Here is a 20,940-nt window from a genome sequence, read left to right on the forward strand (position 1 = left end):
GATCAGCCATGATCTTGTTGAATGGCAGAGCAGGCTCGAGGGGCTAGATGGCCTACTCCTGTTCCTAATTCTTATTTTCTGATGTTCTTATGTTTGCGGTGCCTCAGGCCTGTCCGGACTGCCCAGTGACTGGGCTCTCCTCCACTTGGGTCCGGTATTCGGTCACCTGTGGTGGAGTAAACTCTACGTCGTGTTCTTCCTCTGCTTCTTCTATGGGGTTTACTGAACCTCCTTTTAGTTCGATCCACATGTTTGCGGCAGATTTGTCCACTGGTAAGTTTAACTACCAAAACCCTATTCCCCTCTTTGGCAATCACAGTGCCTGCAAGCCATTTGGGCCCTACAGCGTAATTAAGGACAAAAACAGGGTCATTGACATCAATACATTGCGCCCTCGCATTCCTGTCATGGTAGCCTGCTCTCAACAATTTCTTTCATAGTAGGGTGTATAAGGGATAACCTGCTTTTGAGCGTCCTTTTCATTAGCAGCTCTGCGGGTGGAACCCCTGTGAGCGAGTGTGGTCGGGATCTATTGGCCAACAGGAGGCGTGATAAGCGGCTTTGCAGGGAACCCCCTTGGATTCTGAGCATCCCCTGTTTGATTATCTGCACTGCTCGTTCCACCTGGCCATTTGAGGCTGGCTTGAACGGTGCAGTTCTGACATGGTTGATTCCATTGCCTGCCATGAAGTCCTGAAATTCAGTGCTTGTGAAGCATGGGCCATTGTCGCTGACCAAGATATCCGGTGGACCATGGGCGGCGAACATTGCCCGTAGACTTTCTACCGTGGCAGAGGATGTGCTTGAATTTAAAATGGCACACTCAATCCATTTGGAGTAGGCGTCTACGACAACCAAAAAAATTTTTCCCATGAAAGGACCTGCGCAGTCCACATGGATGCGTGACCATGGCTTGGCGGGCCAGGACTAGGACCAGGGGCTAAGGGGGGCATCCCTGGTTGCGTTGCCCAGCTGAGCACACGTGTTGCATCTGCGAACATAAAGTTCCAGGTCTGCATCTATCCCTGGCCACCAGACGTGTGACCTGGCAATTGCCTTCATCATGACAATGCCCGGGTGCTCATTGTGAAGTTCTCTGAGAAACACCTCTCTGCCCTTCTGGTGCATGACTACTTAGTTTCCCCACAGTAGGCAATCGGCCTGAATCGCGAGGTCATCCTTGCGCCTATGAAATGGTTTAAACTCCTCAGGGCATGCCCGTACGTGGCTGCCCAGTCCCCATTCAGGACACATTTCTGAACTAAAGACAGTAGCGGGTCTTTATTTGTCCAGACTTTAATCTGACGGGCTGTCACAGGTGAGCATTCGTTTTCGAAAGCTTCAACAGCTATGACCATCTCAGCATCATGCTCAGCTGCCACCTCAGTGGTGGCAAGTGGGAGCCTGCTGAGTGCACCGGCACAGTTTTCAGTGTCTGATCTGTGCCGAATTGTGTAGTCATAGGCGGCTAACGCAAGTGCCCATCTCTGTATGCGGGTCGATGCATTCGCATTTATGGCCTTGCTGTCGGCCAAAAGGGACGTTAGGGGTTTGTGATCTGTCTCCAGCTCAAATTTCCTGCCAAACAGGTACTGGTGCATTTTTTTTTTTTTTAAACTGCAAATACACATGCTAGCGCTTCTTCTTCTACCATCCCGTAGCCCCTTTCTGCCCAGGAAAGACTTCTGGAGGCATAAGCTACCGGCTGTAACTGACCATTGGCATTCACATGCTGCAACACACACTCAACCCCATAGGACGACGCATTGCACATTAAAACTAGTTTCTTACACAGGTCATAGAACGTTAACAGTTTGTTGGAGCATAACAAATTGCATGCTCTATCAAAAGCCCTTTCCTGGCTGTCCCCCCAGACCCAATCATGACCTTTGTGTAGGAGCACGTGTAGCGACTCTAACAGCGTGCTCAATTTGGGAAGAAAGTTGCCAAAATAGTTCAGGAGCCCCAGGAACGAACGCCACTCCGTCGTGTTACAGGGTCTGGATGCTCTCTGGATCGCTTCCGTTTTGGACACAGGAGGTCTGATCCCGTCTGCTGCTACCCTCCTCCCCAGGAATTCTACCTCTGGAGCTAGGAAGACGCACTTCGCCGTTTTCAGTCGCAGACCTACCCTGTCCAGTCTGCGTAGCACCTCCTCCAGGTTATGGAGGTGTTCTTCAGTATCGCAACCCATGATGAGGATGTTGTCTTGAAAAGCAACCGTCCTTGGAATCGACTTGAGGCGGCTTTCCATATTTCGCTGAAAGATCGCGGCGGCCGAACGAATCCCGAATAGACATCTATTATACTCAAACAACCCCTTGTGTGTCGTGATGGTGGTAAGCTTCTTCGACTCACTCGCCAGCTCCTGGGTCATGTAAGCTGTCAGGTCCAATTTTGAAAAAGGTTTGCCACCAGATAGCGTCGCAAAGAGGTCCTCCGCTCTCGGTAGCGGGTACTGGTCTTGGAGTGACACCCGATTGATGATGGCCTTGTAATCGGCACATATCCTGACCGACCCATCTGCCTTGAGCACCGGCATGATCGGGCTCGCCCAGTCACTGAATTCGACTGGCGAGATGATGCCTTCCCTCAGCAGGCGGTCCAATTCGCATTCTATCCTTTCCCGCATCACATACGGCACTTCTCTGGCCTTGTGGTGTATTGGCCTGGCATCCGGGTTTATGTGAATCACTACCTTGGTCCCCATGAAAGTGCCGATGCCGGGTTGAAATAATGAGTCAAATTTGTCCAGGACCTGAGAGCATGATACTCGCTCCACAGAAGAAATTGCATTGACATCGCCCCATTTCCAGTTCATGACAGCAAGCCAACTCCTTCCCAGTAGTGCGGGACCGTCCCCCGGGACAATGCAGAGTGGCAACCTGTTCTCCAAATCTTTGTGGGTCACAACTACCGTGGCGCTGCCTCGCACCAGAATGATCTCCTTGTATATGTCCGTAGCAATAACCTTGGCCTCCTGGCCACAACCTTTCGAACTGTTTGATACTCATCAAGGCATGGCTGGCCCCCGTGTCCAGCTCCATTAATACTGGGACGCCATTGAGGAGCACTTTCATCATTATCGGTGGCGTCCTGGTAATTGAACTGTTTATATGGTACATGAACTCGCTGAACTTCAGCTTCCAGCGATTTCTCCCAGCGTTCATTTGGCCTCGTAGGGCTTACATCAGGCCCGTCCTCCTTGTACATCAACCTGGCTGCAGGCTTCCTGCACATACGCGCCAAATGACCACTGACGTTGCAGTTTCTGCAGGTATATTTCTGATACCTGCAAGCTCTGGCTGGGTGTTTGCCTCCACACCTCCAGCATGAGCTCGAGGCCCCATCGATCGTCTGTGTCTGTCTCTGTAACTGTCCTTAAGCGCACCATTAAAAGGTGTTGATGGCCCCATTTCCATTGCAATGGCATGAATCGCTGTTCAGCTAGCCGTTGTCTCTGTTGAATTCCCCCTTTGGGTTCGACTGCATGCTGGGGCATGTCCGATTGCCCTTGTCTGCCTAGAGAACTGTGTGCCGCGTTAACAATGTTGACTCTCTGGTTGTTTACCGCATTTGAGCCAAGACTTTTGCCATAAATCATTCTGGTCTCTTCCTCCCGAGATAATTGTCTGGGCTATCAGAGCCGCCGCTTCCAAGGTCAAGTCTCAATCAGTTTCCTGAAAATCCTAGCGTGCCCGATGCCCTCACTAAAGTCTCGCAGCATCTCCGCTCTGCATGCATCTGGGAACTTACATCGGCTCGCCAGTCGCCGGAGATTTGCCATGAAGTCTGGAACGCTTTGCCCTTCTCGCCGCAGGTGCGTGTAAAACCGGTGTCTCGCCATGTGCATGCTGCTCGACGGTTTAAGGTGTTCCCCGATCGACTTACTGAGCTCTTCGAACATCTTGTCCGCCAGCTTCTCTGGCGCTGGAAGGTCCATCAGGGAGTACGTTCTGGATCCACAAACCGTCAGGAGATGAGCCCTGCGTTTGTCGGCCGAATCCTGTCCCAACCTTTCCTTAGTGACAAAACGTTGCTGTCGTCTCAATAAAATCGTCCCAATCATCACCAATACAGTACCTCTCTTCTGTGCTGCTAGTGGCCATGCTAGCATGTTTTAAATCCCAATTTCTCGTCGCCAATATGTCCTTACTGTAGTATAAATGCACACGAGGCCCATACTTGAGAGAAGATCACTCTGTGACCAGTTACCTTTGTTACCAAGACCTCAAGAGGAGCTTCCCCTTTTATATCAGAAAGTCCAGGTTATGAGTGTCTCCCAAAAGTTCGCCCCCTGTGGTCAGTGTCTCAATGTGTACAACTTAGGTCAGTTTATACATGGGTTACAATGACAGTTGAATACATGACAATTACATCAAAATCCTTGCTACCATAACCAAGTTTGTGAGGTCAGCTTAGTTGAGCTACCCTTTTTCCACTGAGCCGTTCTGTTGTGTATTTTTGAAATTAAGAGTCGTCAGTACAGGGCGGGAGAGAAGGAAAAACATACAAATCATAAATCCACTAGCAAATAATGTTGAAGTTTGCCATCAAGACATTGCTCTCAAAATAGATCTGGTTTAAGTAAATTAAGACAACTTCAAGCAGGAAAGTGCTGGATTCTGGTAAATTTCAATGAATCCTACTTGTAACTCGAGCTATGAATGAGGTCGGAGAGTCTAAAATCTGCAGCCATTTACATCTTAACATTAATATCAAACATTATGTAATATTCAGTGTAATAATGGAAATAGATTTAAGAAATCATGAGGCAGTTTCTAAATTGTTGTTGATATACCTGCTCAATTCTCATTAATTGGGAAACTACACTCAAGTGACAAGAGCAATTTATTTTATTAATTCGCTGGCAAGGATGACATTTATTGGCTATTCCTAACTGCCCTTGAGAAGCTGGTGGTGAGCCGTTTTCTTGACAACTGAGTGGCTTGCTAGGCCATTTCAGAGGGCAGTTAAGAATCAAGCACATTTTGCTGTGGATCTGGAGTCAGACTAGGTAAGGATGGCAGATTTTCTTCCCTGAAAAGGACATTAGTGAACCAGATGGGTTTTTACAACAATCCAGTATTATGGTCTCAATTACTGATACAAGCTTTATATTCCAGATTTCTGAATTTTTTTAATTCCCTTTGATTTGAACTGATGTCTCTGGATCATTCATCTAGGCCTCTGGTTTACTCATCCAGTAACATAACTACTGTGCTACCGTTCCCTAAAGAGCCGTTTTGTTGCCATTCCATATTTTCCTAATAAGCGTTAAACATAGCTTACTGCTCGTGAACTCAAAACACCAATTTTATGACAATGATACAGATCAGCTACAACCCTGGTCTCAGTAGGTCTGCAGTGGCGCTTTCCAATTGGCCTACCTATTTCAGCCTTTGGAGGGGGGGGGTGGTGGGGGAAAGGGGTGGTGATGAGGGGGGTGGAAAGTCAGTCAGAGCTCCCACCTCCAATTGTTATTTGGTGCAAATATGTGGATATTCAGTGTTTGGATAGGGACAGACTCTGCCGTGTCATCCTCACAATCTGATGTTTTGCAAACACTCAATGCCTAGCCTCGCAGATGAAGAACGCCATTCTGGAAAGGTGGTTGCTGGTGTTCATGGATCCATACACCAGCAAGAAACACCACCTTCCAGTCGGGGAAAGAGTAAAAATATTCTGCAATACAAGGTAGCTGCTGAAACCCCAAATGGTGCATCATGATTCACCACCAAACAACATGAATGATCATCTCTGGTACTGCTGAGATTCATACAAATGGACTATGAAAGTTTTCAAAAGCAGTTCTTTTTGCAACAATACATTCCAGCTAAAAACAAACCAGGGCAATCTACTCATATTTAGGCCAATGACAGCATAACCCAGGAGGATTAAAAAAAACACATGCAATTATGAAAATCAGAAATGGTAGCACAGGAGGCTTAAGTTGCTGCAGGGCTTTCAGAAATCCATGTATAAAATGATTACCGACATTGGCACAGAGGAGAAAAATGCACGGGGCAAAGAAAACATTTTTAATCTTCCGAGATCGATAGTTTGAACATCTATTTGGGAGGCTTTCAAGGGGTGTTGGAAGTGAATATCTTCAATATTAGGCCCACATATAAAACTCCTACAAGCTAGTTAGATCAAACTACACATCGACAAGGAGGTTTAAATGACAAAAGCCACCACAATCTAAAATAATTAAAAACAGAAAATGCTGGAAATACTCAGGGGTCAGGCAGCCTCTGTGGAGAGAGAAACAGAGTTAATGTTTCAGGTCGATGACCCTTCGTCAGAACTGAAAAAAGCTAGAGATGTAACAGATTTTCATCATAGGCGGTCCCTCGGAATCGAGGAAGACTTGCTTCCACTCCTTAAGTGAGTTCTTTGATAGCTGAACAGTCCGATACGAGAGCCACAGACCCTGTCAGAGGTGGGACAGACATTTGTCGCGGGAAGGGGTCGGTGGGGCCGGTTTGCCGCGCGCCCCTCCCGCTGCCTGCACTTGGCCTCTTCATGCTCTTTGCGTTGGGACTCGAAGAGCTCAACGCCCTCCCGGATGTACTTTCTCCACCTCGGGCGGTCTTCGGCCAGGGTCTCCCAGGTGTCAGTGGTGATGTCGCACTTTACCAGGGAGACTTTGAGGGTGTTCTTATAATGTTTTCGCTGTCCTCCTTTGGCTCGTTTCCCATGAAGGAGCTCCACATAAAGCATTTGCTTGGGGAGTCTCATACCTGGCATGCCTGCCCAGCGAAGCTGATCGAGTGTGGTCAGTGCTTCAATACTGGGGATGTTAGCCTGGTTGAGGACACTGATGTTGGTCCACCTGTCCTCCCAGGGGATTTGCAGGATCTTGCAGAGACATCGTTGGTGATATATCTCCAGCGACTTGAGGTGCCTTCTATACATCGTCCATGCCTCAGATCCATACAGGAGGGCGCGTATTACTACAGCCCTGTAGACCATGAGCTTGGTGGTAGATTTGAGGGCCTGGTCTTCAAACACTCTTTTCATCAGATGGCCGAAGGCTGCACTGGCGCACTGGAGGCAATGTTGACTCTCCGCATCAATGTCTGCCTTTGTTGATAAGAGGCTCCCAAGATATGGGAAGTGGTCCACGTTGTCGAGGGCCGCGCCGTGAATCTTGATGATTGGAGGGCGGTGACAGGCTGGTGGAGGACCTTTGTCCAACGGATGTTAAGCGTGAGGCCCATGCTTTCATATGCCTCAGTGAATACATTGACTATATCCTGGAGTTCAGCCTCTGAATGTGCGCAGACGCAGGCGTCGTCCGCATACTGCAGCTCAACGACAGAGGTGATCTTGGACCTGGCCTGGAAGCGGCGTAGGTTAAACAGCTTCCCACTAGTTCTGTGGCTTAGTTCCACTCCAGCGGGGAGCTTGTTGACTGTGAGGTGGAGCATGGCGACGAGGAAGATTGAGAAGAGGGTTGGAGCGATGACGCAGCCCTGTTTGACCCCGGTCCGGACGTGAATTGGGTCTGTAATGGATCCGTTGGTAAGGATCCATTACAGACCTGCATGTCGTCATGAAGCAGGCAAAAGATGTTGACAAACATTTGGTGGCATCCGAAACAGAGGAGGACGCTCCATAGACCCTCATGGTTGACAGTGTCAAAGGCCTTTGTAAGATCGAAAAAGGCCATGCATAAGGGCTGGCGCTGCTCCCTGCATTTTTCCTGCAGCTGTCGTGCTGCAAAGATCATGTCTGTTGTGCTCCGTAGGGACAAAATCCGCACTGATTCCGGGTAGAGCTCCTCGGCCACAGGGAGAAGTCGATTGAGGAGAACTCTAGCAACAACTTTCCCAGTGGCTGATAGCAGGGAGATACCCCTGTAATTGCCGCAGTCGGACTTGTCCCCTTTTTTTAAAAATAGTCACAATCACTGCATCTCAGATCTCCCGGCATGCTCTCCTCCCTCCAGATGAGAGATGAGGTCATGTATCCCCGCCAACAGTGCCTCTCCACCATACTTTAGCACCTCAGCAGGGATTCCATCCACACTCGTAGCCTTGTTATTCTTCAGCTGTTTTATGGCTTTGCCTACCTCGTGCAACGTTGGAGTTTCACTGAGTTGGTGGTGGGTCACATGCTGCAGGATGGAGTCGAGAACACTCGAGTCAAAGGCAGAGTCTCGAATGAGGAGATCTTCAAAGTGCTCCTTCCATCGGGCCCTGACAGCCTCGGTGTCCTTGATGAGTATTTCCCCGTTCTTGGCCAGGAGTGGGGTTGGGCCTTGGGAGCTTGGACTGTAGGTGACCTTGACTGCAGTGAAGAATCCTCGCATATCGTGGCTGTCGGCCAGCTGCTGTATCTCCTGCGCTTTCTCCATCCACCACCTGTTCTTTAGGTCCCGGGTTTTTTGTTGGACCCGAGTCTTGAGCCGTCTGTAATGTTGCTTTGCAGCTCCCGAATTGGGTTGTTGTTTGAGGCTCAGAAATGCTTTGCGCATGCGATCTATTCGTTATTCAATCTCCTGATCATTTTCATCAAACCAGTCCTGATGTTTTCTGGTTGAGTGACCAAGTGTCTCTTCACAGGCACTGGTTATAGAGGCTTGGAGGGCAGACCAAGCACTGTGGGCATTCAGCATCTCAGGGTCATCAAGGCACGCCAGATTGGCTGTGAGGTGCTGGCTGTATAGGGCTCCCTTAGCTGGGTCTCTAAATGCCCCGGCATTAACTTTTTTGCGGAACTGCAAAAAAGTTCCGCAAAAAAGTTCCAGGTTTTAAGCAAGTGTAGGGGCAAGGAAAGGGGGAGGGATGAACAAAAGGGAAGGTCTGTGATAAGGTGGAAGACAGAAGAGATTAAGACACAAAAGGGATGATGGTGCAAGGCAAAAGGAGATGGTAATGGAACAAGAACAATAGACGAGTCTAGATAGGGTGTAAATGGAGATGGCAAAATCAACAGCTGCTGCGAGAAAGAGAAAAAAAATAGGGAAAAAGAATAGAGGCAGAGATTATGGTTTTAAATTGTTGAACTTTATGTCGAGTCCAGAAGATTGTAAAGCGCCTAAACGAAAGATGAGGTGCTGTTCCTCGAGCTTGCGTTAAGCTTCATTGGATAAGGGTGGTGCTGGGGCTGATTGAGGAGTGGACCAGGGTGCCGTAGAGGGACCCTGCCACCGAACGCGTGTCCTGAGCATGCTGTTGTATGCAAGCAACAGCTGGACTGCCTAAAGCAGACATGAGAGAACGCTAAACTCTTTCCACACCAACTGTCTTTGCCATATTTTAGATAATCTAGTGGGAAGAAAAGAAGTTCCTTATCAACAGGTGTCTGATTTTACTTTTTGGTGTGAAGCATGCAATATTAGAGTTTACCAACAGATCTTGTAAGTAGTAATGCACTTTCGGCACTAGATGAGAAAGCAGAAGGAAGCAGAGAGAGGAATATATCAAAGAGTGTTAGTGGCAAAATACATAATTGAGTGACAGCGCTATGAATTTCAAAACTGTCAAGGTTTATCATCATATTGGAGTGTAACCTTTATACCAGCTTATCCATATAAATAATCTAGAATCTTTTGTAAGGGGCACAATATCAAAGTTTGCAGACAACAAAAATAGGAACACGTCAGAATATTGACCATTTTTCCATGAGCAAGGAGTTGGAAAATAAAAGTTACTTTTAAATGTTGTGTTTTTGAAAGAAAAGTATATTTACAGGTAAAAAAATGTAAAGAGATTGTATTAAAATGCTTGTAAGTGAAGCTTTGAAGTTGCTTCCCCAAAGTCAATAAGCAATAACCAATTTGTAACATGTCTCTAATCGGTAGACACCATACACCCATTTTATTGGGAACTCCGATTCCTTGCATTCAGCAGCTCTTCCCTGCTGATTGTGAACACAGGATGATAAAAACAGAGACAAAGGCAATCTCCATAAACTTGTAACTAAGGTTGACTTTGGTACATTGGGCAGATGGCAGATGAAATTTAATGTGAGAAATGTGAGGTGATCGGTTTTGAATGGAGAAATGAGAAAAGAGTGGAACTAAGCACTGGTAAACCTGACAATGAATGCAAGATGTGGTGAGAGGTGTTGCACAAGGGTCTGTTGAGGCTGCAAACATGATACGTAAATGTGAATATGTCAATATCAAAATTTGCTGATGCCACCAAATTAGGATTATGATGAATTTGGGTCTGCCGTAGAAAGCTTCTCTGATTTAGTGGCATCAGCTGGTCCTGTAAACAAGCTGTGTGTACGACTATACGAGAGTTGACATGCATGTCCCTGTATCTACTTGAATGGCAGAAGAACCCAGAACAATTATACAGGTAGAGCTTCCGAGAGCCAGCAACCTCGGGACCGAGGTTCGGGTATTTCCGGATTACGGAACGTCTTTCCGAAGTCCCGAATCCAGAAAAGCCCAGGTCGAGGTAAGGGGGGGGATGGTAAGGGTGAAGGGGGCCTTGGGAGGGGTCCCGAGGAGTCCAGCGGCGAGTCCAGGGGAGAGGTCCTGGGGAGTCTGGGGAAGGGGCCCTGGGGAGTCTGACGGCAGAGCGGGGGTGTCGAAGGTTCCGGGTTCGGCAGCATTAGCTGTGGGTCAGCAGTTCTGGGTCAGGGGCCGGGTAAAAACCTGCGTTGAAGACCTGCAAAAAAGGTACATTAAAGTTTTTAATCTTTTAATTATTTTTCAGCGATTTTGTAGGTAAGAGTTTTGTGAATGTTTTGTGACTTTATTTTCTGTTTTTTGGAATTTTTGGGGGTGTTTTTCCCCCTCCCTAGGCCCAATTCGGCAATCGGTTTTTAAAAATGTCTGGATTTCGGAACATTTTCTGGATTCCGGACAACCCCTCCACGGATCGGCCTGGCGTCCAGATTCCGGAACAGTCTGAATTTCAGAACTCCAGATTTCGGACCTTGAACTTGTGCGCTTCTTCAATCTTTCCAAAGAAGGACCAGCGAGTTGGTGAGATGAGGCCAGATACAAATTGATAAGCTGCTTTATTTCACAGCAAGAGCAGTTATGATCAGATTCACTGAATTCAATCTGTACATTAAAAGGTATGGGGAGCAAGCTGGAGAGTGGGATTAAACTAAGTGGCACAGAAGGTGAAAAACACAAGCACAGACTTGATGTGATGGGCCAATTGGCCTGTTTCTATGTTGTAACATTCTAATCATTTTATGGGTGGAGGAGAAAGAGGGGATTTGGTTGTGAGCCTGTGATTCTTTGCAAAACATACTCTCCATGGAGTTTCTACAATTAAACTTGCAGTGCTAAAGACATAGATGATCCTATGTGATCAACACCATGCAACAATGTCAACTGAACATCACTGCCATTTCAAAATTAAAAGTAATGACTCACTTGGGATACACCGGTTCATATAAGCATTTCTCTTGTCCTGAATACACAATGTCAAAGAGCAAGATGTATCCATTTGCAGTCTGAAAGAAACAGAAAATCAAAATTATAATACTTAGTAAAAACCTCACTATGGTGGTCATTTTTTCCAGTAGCATAGAAGCATTTTTGCATATTTCAATAACTCAAGGGCAAAAGACATTCAACAAATTAGCTTGTCTTTTTACAAATTTATGAATTCAGGTTTTATTTTGATTACCTTTTACTGATACATTCTCAATGCAAGATGCCAAATCCCATTTAGTACAAAAAGTTTTCTTTTAGGTGCTTATCAGCTGTACTTGAAGTAGGATAGGTTCAGCTTTTGCTTTATAATCCTTACCGCATAATACTTTTAGATTATTAAAAAAACTTGATTTTCTCCCATTAGACATTGCTAATTTTGAAAATAACTTGGATATTAAAAAAAAACTGTATTCACGCGATTGCAATTGTCATGGCAAAGTAATGAAAAATTCCAAATTCACTAACATGTAGGAACAGTGTTTGGTAAATTTGCCCAAAGGGTTGCATTCAAGATTCGCAAGGGAAATTTGCTGTCGACTGACTGAAGGTACCCATACAATATAGAGTTAAGCTGTTGAACTGCTGGGAAGTAAAATAGTTAATACAGGCTTTTAAGTAATTCATTCGCAAAGTTATTATACCTGGCTTAAGTCCAAGGAAGAAGCACTTAGTGAATTGTAAATTGGTCACTACCCCTCATTTGTGTGGGGCTCTGTTAATTGCAAGGCTGCAAGGTAAGGGGGATTGCAAGAACAATACTTCAGCATTGACTTGTTGGTGATGATTGACACAACAAAGAGCGAGCCCTTCTGGCACATTGCTCACTCAGGCAGAGTTTTTATTTGTAAAAAAAGTCTTTCTTAATCAGATGACCACCTTTATTTTCTCTATTCTTCTGTAAGAATCTTTATCTGGTAGGTGTAAGAGGTAGCCTTACTAGTACATTTAAGGACAGAGTATCAGAAGTTAGAAACTAAATTGTGGCTACACCAGCCTGTCACAGACAAAGCCGAGTGCCACTTAATTGCGAGTAGGCTTAGATCTAGGAGAGGGGGAAGCCAGCTCATATATCGTCACTCGTGCACAAGGGGAGCTCAGTCAGAACTGAAGATTCAAGTGGAATGGATAAACCCAGTGCCAAAAGGCGGCACACTGACTCGCCACTCTAGAAACCATCACCATTGTCCCAGGGAAGCAATGACACTGACTCAACCACGCTGCTCATAAAAATGAGGTCGTGCTAGTGTTGAAACAGAGCTAACCACACATATCTGGACAATAATCTATCCAATAAATCAGCTGTCAAAGTTGTTAACTTGTCAGCTGTCTCAGGCTTTAACCAGCTCCATCTTGCACTCTGATCACTGCTATAATTAATACTCGCGTGTCCATTAATGCTGATTTATAATGATACACCGAATTGTAGCTGTGATTTTTGTAACCAATAAACAGCCATGTGACATCTTCCTTGGTGATTCGCCAAGAAAGCATTGATGAATTCACTCAGTAGCCTGCAGGTATCATAATTGAGGGTTGAATTGAAACTTAAATTTAATTTGAACTGGTTAGTGTAAGAACCGCTAGGTCAAGCCGATGCAGGCCCCACCCACTCCTAGACATATGCTGGAAGGTAAACGTAGATTGCTCCTAGCGTGGGTGTTAGGGATTCGTCTGGTTCCTCAGTATAGTTGCCAGGATACCAAACCCAGCGTTGTGTAAACAATTATTAACCAACAGGTTTTCATGAACTAAATCTGTAGACACATTTTATTCTTGAATTAGTATAAAAGTAGACAGTATTTAGCTTTAGGAGCCTTTAACAGAGCATGGTATATCACAGGTCATGGGTTTACCAGGGAATGCTATTGTACAGCTGGTATTGCATCAGAGTTGCCGTTTGGCCAGAATATGTAACACTTACTGGAATGTGAACTCTGTTCTTCATGCACAAATAAGAGCAAAGTTTCAGGTGACTTGCATACCAAGAGGGCTCATAACCTACAGCGTGGGCTAAGACCCAATGTGTTAAAGGTGGCATACACTGCATCCCTAGATACACGACCTGCGGGAGAACACCAGCGGCAGGTCGGGGCCATAAAAGGAGCGGCTTGCGGAGGCCCTGGAAGCAGCGTGGAGGCATGCCACCTCAGGGAGCAGCATGAGCTGCGATGGCAGCGAAGAGTGATGTCATCAAGGTCCAGGTCGGTGATTGGAGCATGGGCAGCTACAGCAGGAGCGGCGAGGTCCGGGCGAAGTAGAAGCGAGAGACTGTGGAGGGATGTGATCGGGGCCCAGGGGAGGCGTGAGTTCAGGGCCAGGGACAGCACGGTCCAGCCCACACTGTGATGTGTGCGCGCGCTAGGTCTGTGCAGCAGAGCAGGTCTCCTTGGTTAATCCTCGCCACTGGACCAAGACCTAGCTGTCAAGCCAGTGGGGTGGCTGGTGTGCAACAGCCACCCCACGTTAAAAAAAAATCCACTCACTGGCATCTTCCACCCTTCAGGATGTAGTTCAGGACCTGGAATTTTAGGTCCTTCATTGGAACACCTGTGGACTTATCCTTTTTTGGCGTGGAAGCAAGTCATCCTCGTTTCGAGGGACTGCCTATGATGATGATGATGGAGATACACATTTCTCCATATATTGACTTCAAATGTACTATGTACAGCAAACAGTATTGACTCAGGAAGAGTTCATTGGAGTCAAATTTTTGGTGAAACTAGTTTCATATTTATATACATTTTTAGCAACCAAAAGCTCCTATATAAGCTAGCTTAATGTTGAAAAATTCCAACTTTGTAAAGATCATTGCACAATACATATATACACCATGCAAATTTTAAGTGGAATATGCTAAATACAAATTTCCTGTTTTGCTTAAAATACGGACAAGTTTATATGAAAAAAACACGACTTTTACTGACATTCATTTAAAAGCACATTTCTAAACCTCAAGCAAAAAACTTGCAGTCAAATAGTACAGATTCTTCCTAGCTCAAGTGCCTCTGGATTGACTTCCAGGGCAGGCAAAAACACTCACTGCCTATTAAAAACACAGCTGTGCCAGGACACACGAGAGCCAACTCTGAAACCCACATTTGGTGTGGCTCGTGGGAGCACAAGTACTGAACTAAAATCATGTACCCATGAGGTTGTAAATAGATGCTAAAGTGAGGGCTCCCTCCAACTATTTATAGCAATCGTTTCCAGCAAATATTTTATTGCTGTACATTATAGGTTTATGCTTTAACCTCATGAATATCAAGTGGGTTCCTAGTATGTGCTGAGATAACTGATCTTAGCTGGGGCAGCAACAAAGGGGCTTCCATTGACTGCAGTGTCCGAGTTATGCAAGAAACACTATTTGGCCAGAATTCCTGCTCCTAAAGGACCTCTGCTGAAAAAGTGCATGTGCAGATGCTGAGTAAAGACAGCATTGGGCTCAGCAGTAATGCCCCAACATTGAATAACTTGATCACATTCACCTTCAAGGCTCACACATGCAGAATGACCATGTGGGCATTGTATTGAAGGTGGATGCACACTCCTGGAAAGATGTTCCTAGAAGGAGGGGGTAGGAGGTGGAAACAATTGGTGGGTCAATTATTCATTAGCCTACACATGGTATGAATGAACACAGTTTATCTTTAGTCTATTTTATCAAAAGTTGTGAAATTCAAGTAAAATTTAGCTGTTGATAATCTGGGGTGTTGTTATTGGGGCCGATTTTTCTGACCTTTGCCCTGGTTGGGGATGCGTGCCCTATCGGAGCATAAAGGTCAGGAAAAAAAGGGAGGGGACCTATTGGCCCAGAAATTCCAGCCTCCCAGGTCCTCCGCACCTCAGGAGCCAGGACATTCGCATGGGCATGATTGCTGGATTTACCCATATCTTGCCCAGCGAATGTCCTGAAAACTCTTGCGCCTGATAAAAGCAGGCACATAGCCTACTTTTACAGGTGTACGTTTAAAATACACAAAAACAAAATAAAATTTAAAAAAACACAATTTATTGTTAAAAAACCCTCCCCACTACGGTAAGTTTATTTTAAACCATAATTTAAAAAAAAATTTAAATTGGAAAAATATATATTTTTTACAATACATAAATAATTAATTTAAATTAATAAAAATGTGTCATCTTTTTTCTATTTTTTAAATTTGTGTTTTGGGTGTTTAGGGGGGGGTTTCTCAATCATAATAATGGGAACTCCAACTTACGAACTTCCCATTATGATGAATGAGTACCGTATATACTCGCGTATCCTACGATCTCACGTATCATGCGACCCCTAAATTTTCGTCCCCAAAACATGATTTTATCATATATCTCATGTATCATGCGAGTCACTTTTTTGAGATACCAGATGCCACTAGGCTAGGCTTTCAAACAAGTTTAACAAGTACCCTAACCTTAACAACCGAATCATGAAACATCGAGTGGATTCTGTTGTGAAAGCTGTTCGCGAATCATTCCAGCTGGCTTGACTAGCGTCGTTCAGCCACAGCCTCTACTGTGTTTGCGGGTAAAAGAAGCATGGGCTGAGATAGATGGAGCCTCTAATAATGCAGCAAACTTCAGAGGGAGTTGTGGGTGGCGATCTCTAGACCACAGCAAAGATACAGTACAAGTGACAATAGAGGCTGCAATCCAGCCCAGGAGATACCTGCCGAGATTCAGCGTGGATACGGTCTGCTTAACAGCCTAACAGCCTAATCTTGGCCAGCACTTCACACCCGCAAATTTTGTATCTCACGTATCATGCAACCCCCCAAATTTAGGTTACAATTTAGGTCTTCAAAAGTCGCATGATACGCGAGTATATACGGTATATACTTTATCTCGATTGGCTGCCCAGAGCCATGTGACTGCAGCTCCAACCCTATGGACGTCCTGACGTGCACGCGCTCCGACGTGCAGTCAGTGGAGGCCTCAGGACCGGGATCCCTTGTGGGCACAGCAGCTTCAGGCAAGTGCGCATCTTTTAAAACTTTTTTACCTGATCGCTCGTGGGAAGCAGCCAACCGGAATTTCTAGGCCATTATAACAGGTTTCCCTACGATTTGGGTGTATGCCTAAACCTAGTGTGGGCCCAATGAAACCCATGCAATGAGATGGAGGGGGTTGTTCCAGGTACTCACACCTCATTTTCTGTGGCGTGCCTAGGCAGAGGAACACCACAAAAAGTTGGTATTACGCTTGTGTCAAGAGCCTCCTCTTCCAGACTGGAGGTTTTCAGTGAATCCTAGAGCTACACTCAATTTTTCACCGCTTTTGCTAGCACCACACACTGCCTGGGATAGGTCAGCTTCAGAAAAATCCCTGGCTCATGGCAAAAGCCCTGGACAAGACATCGACAATGTTCCTGAAACTGGACAGGTGCAACACACTGCTACTGTACAGTGCTGGGGCAGAGTGGCGGGGGGGGGGGGGCAAGAAAATCAGTCCCTATATGTTTATTGTTCCCTTCAGGCAAACACATTACCATACATTAGTCTTAATGTCCTAAAGTTCAGAATATCACTTCTAAAGATCTGAATCATGATGGAATAGTCTACCCTCGTGCCCCCAACTTTACATCTCGTCTAATGCAGAATAGCTCAACATACTTTTTGTTTCACCCTCCTGCTGGGGAAACTTTTCAAATTGCACTGCACGACAGTGGTATCACCAAGAAAAGGGCAGACTTCACTTCCATCACCAGAGTTTGGTAGCAAAAACAAAACATTGCTGCTTCTGCTACTGATTTAGGAAACACCCCACTATTCAAGGTGACAAACAGGAGCCAAAACACAAGATGATGTAAAGGCCCAGTTTGTTACTATGTATAAACAAAGTACAAAATTGACATCCAATTCCTAAAGGAAAGTGTAGAGGTTGGCTGGTGGCTCTCCAGCTCGCTGACAAGTTTCAATGTTTTGGAGTTTGGTCATCGCCATCTTGGCTAATGGTTTTGTGGACAATAACCTCGGCCCTTAAAGTGGTTCTGTCTGAGCCCAGGTTGGTGAATACTGGGCTCGATCTCAGCTGTATAATTCACTGTCAAACCTCCAAGTAGCCACGGGTATAACCATGGTGAGGATGTTGCTGCTGGCTGGGATGGACAAAGATTGCAATGGATGTGAAGAAGGTAATGTATGTACACCTGAGCATTCTTGAGAACCCCATTTTAGAAGACTGAAATGACCACTCCGGAATGGATGCTGGCACCGAGAGATCTGTAGCGATGTAGGTGTATGAGTAAGTGAAAAGCCCTTCAAAGCAGTCATCAGAATCCCCTGCATTACAAAAGCAAGGGAAATAGGGCAAAACGGACTTGGTGAAAATTGCCTCAGGCTCCAAAGATAGCTCCCACTGCCAAGATAACAAATCCAAAGACAGCAAGCTTCAAAAAGGCAGTGGAAGTACCCGCCTTTGTCCCATATCCCTGAATACGTTTGGTTAACTAAAATCTATCGATCTCAGATTTAAAATTAATTGACCGAGCATCAACTGCAGTTGCAGAAGAGAGTTCCAAACTTCTACCACCCTTTGCATGTAGAAGTGTTTCCTAACTTCACTCCTCAAAGGTCGGCTCTAATTTTTAGGATATGTCCCCTCGTCCTAGATGCCCCTACCAACAGGAACAGGTTCTATCTGGCCTATCAGTTCTTAATATCTTGAAAATTTTGATCAAATCACCCCATAACCATCTAAATTTCCAGAGTATACAACCCTAAGCTTGTGTATTCTCTCCTAGTAATTTAACCCTTGGAGTCCAGTTATCATTCTAGTAAATCTACACTGCATTCCCTCCAAGGTCAATATATCCTTCCTACGGTGTGGTGCCTAGAACTGAACACAAGGTGGTAAAAGTTATGCTGCAGCTATACAAAGTCCTAGTTAGCTAACCAGAGCTTTCTTTGTATAGCTGTAGCATACCTTCTACCACCTTGTGTTCTTGTCCTTTCGATAAAAAGCTCAACATTCCATTAGCCTTTTTGGTTATTTTCTGTATTTGTTCATGACATTTTAATGATCTATGCACATGGATAGCTAAGTCTCTTTGGACCTCCACGGTTTCTAACTTTTCACCATATAGAAAGTACTATGATTTCTCCTTTTTAGATCGAAGGTGGATGACCTCACAGTTGCCAGCATTGAAATCCATTTGCCACAGTTTTGCCCATTCACTTAATCTATTAACATCTCTGTCATTTTATGCTTCCATCTACAGTTTACAATCCGACCTGTCTTTGCTTCCTCAGCAAACTTATCCCATCATCTAAGGCATTCATAAATATTGTGAATAGCTGAGGCCCCAACACAGATTCCTTGCGGGACATCACTAGTCACACCCTGGCTTTAGAGTACCTGCCCATTATCCTAACTCTGTCTCCTGGAACTCAGCCAATTTCTTAACCAAGTCAATAATTTGCTTTCAATTTCATCCGTTTCAACTTTAGCCAATAGTCTCTTATGAGGGACTTTATCAAATGCCTTCTGGAAGTCCATACAACCAACATTCATAGACATTCCCCTGTCCACTATTTCAGTCACCTTTCAAACTATTCAATTAGTCAGGCATGACCTATGCTTTGCAAATCCATGCTGGCTCTCTGATCAGTTGAAAATGTTCAAGGTGTTCAGTCACACTATCCTTTTGCTAGTGCAAAAGCCCAGGACATAAAAAATACGGGGAATAAACAAAGTTTTGAGCAGTATTTGTAGTGAGCACTACAAGCAGGTACAAATACAGCTTTGACATTAAGAAATTGAAGACTAAATGGACTTGAACGCAAGCAGTGAGCACTACAAATGGATTCCAATGCAATAAGTCTATAGGTCCCCTCACTCTGAAGATTTTTGGAAAGACAAACCCAATGATTGACCACACTTGCAAGTCTTTCTTTTACACTTGAAGATTATTATGGTCTTGGCGATCTCTTAGTTGGTTTCCATTTCTACACCCTAATAGCGTAGTGGTTATGGGGCTCAAGTTTCGGCCCTCCTTTAGAACGGCACACCACCGAGAGGCACGCCTGTTTCCTCGAACAAAAAGTGCGCCGAAAGCCTACCTCGGTATTCTGCGATGTTTTTTGGGCCCGTTCCAGGTCAGCATGGCGTACCAGCAGCTGCGGGGCCAAAGCGTGGCGCCGAAGATCCGCCGGCAGGGGGCGTCGGGGCTAGCTCACAGCAGCACATTTAGTGCCGGCAGCCCTGTGCATGCGCGTTGGAGCGTGCACGCATGCGCAGTGGGAGACAAACGTTGGCACTTGCCCATTTTTAAAGGTAAATGAGGAGCAGTGCTGTTTTGTTTTGTGGAGCTGTGGAAAGGCTTGAGTGAATGTGATTTTTTTTCTGCATGAAGGAGTGCTTTTAGCAGCACTGTTGAAGAAATCACCTGCTGAAATCAGTGTGTGCTGCTTGTTGCTGCTAAACTTCCAGAACAAGTGCTGCATCGGTGCATGCAAAATAAGGACTGTGCTTTGAAAAATAAGAGTGTCAATTCAATACAGCAATGGAACAACGTCCACCAAGAACAAAGAATTTCTTGCATGAGGAAGTGGAGATATTAGTAAACGTCACTGAGCAGAGATGGCAGGAGCTGGATACCAGCAACAGAGGTGCACAAAAGTGTCCCCTAAAGAAATGAAGAAACGCTGGAACCAAGTTGCAGAAGATTACTGCGCAGTGGTGCATACCAGGAGATCTGGAAGCCAGTGTAAAAAGAAATGGCACGATCTTACATCAAGTAGTTAATGTAAGTAACATTTTCATTTTTCAATGGAATCTTAATTGTAAATATGACCATCTGTATATGTCCCACCCTGCAGAAAGACACACTCTAAAAAATTATATTTTAATTTTTGCAGAAGAAATTGTCCCACAACAAAAGGGAAGCAACTCGGACAGGAGGAGACATGCCAAATCTGCATCCACTGACACCCTTGGAACAAAGGGTAGCTGCTATGATGCGTCGTACATGGAGAAAAGCAATCAGTACAGCACAAGCTGGGCCCACACGCGAGGGAGGGGGCAAGTCCTGAAAATGCATCATGGCCCTTCAAATCAACCGGCTGCCTGGCCTGCTATGTGTGAGTACTCATGCCACCCATCCTGCCCCCTTCCCTTGCTGTTAAACATTTGACCTTTGATATATTTTGCAGATAATGATGATGCCAATCCTGAAGATCCAGAAGAACAACCAGAAGAACCAGATGCGGACGATACAGACCAAGAGTGGCTGCAGGCGCTGACTGAAATGTCTTCAGTCTTAATATTTTGAACTTAATATTTATAAGCCCACATTAGCGGACATCAGTGTTTCAAACCCTTGCATATGTTTTGGTTCCACCTTCCATGGTTTCACAGATTCCGACGTTGCGGGTCCCAGTGGTGCTGCTGGTGTAATGCAACAGTTTACACCCACTGCCCCACCGTCCCAGCGGAGTGGTGCCGCGAAGCAGACCCAGGCAGAGGAGAAGGAGATTGGAAACACGCTCTCCTGAGATGCAGCATGCAACAGATGCGGCTCAGGT

The 20,940-nt window shown here is 45.5% G+C and overlaps 1 protein-coding gene across 2 annotated transcripts in view; it reads right to left on the minus strand.

The window, feature by feature from the left end:
- Positions 1-20,940, minus strand: part of ric1 (RIC1 homolog, RAB6A GEF complex partner 1) — a 266,797-nt gene that overhangs the window by 155,783 nt on the left and 90,074 nt on the right. For both annotated transcript variants that reach the window (XM_070888453.1, XM_070888452.1), the window contains exon 3: positions 11,357-11,436. In XM_070888453.1, the coding sequence (XP_070744554.1) occupies positions 11,357-11,436 (80 nt within the window). The remainder of the gene's footprint in view (positions 1-11,356; positions 11,437-20,940) is intronic.

The sequence above is a fragment of the Pristiophorus japonicus genome, chromosome 1 (genome assembly GCF_044704955.1).
Source record: "Pristiophorus japonicus isolate sPriJap1 chromosome 1, sPriJap1.hap1, whole genome shotgun sequence".
NCBI classification, from domain to species: Eukaryota; Metazoa; Chordata; class Chondrichthyes; family Pristiophoridae; genus Pristiophorus; species Pristiophorus japonicus.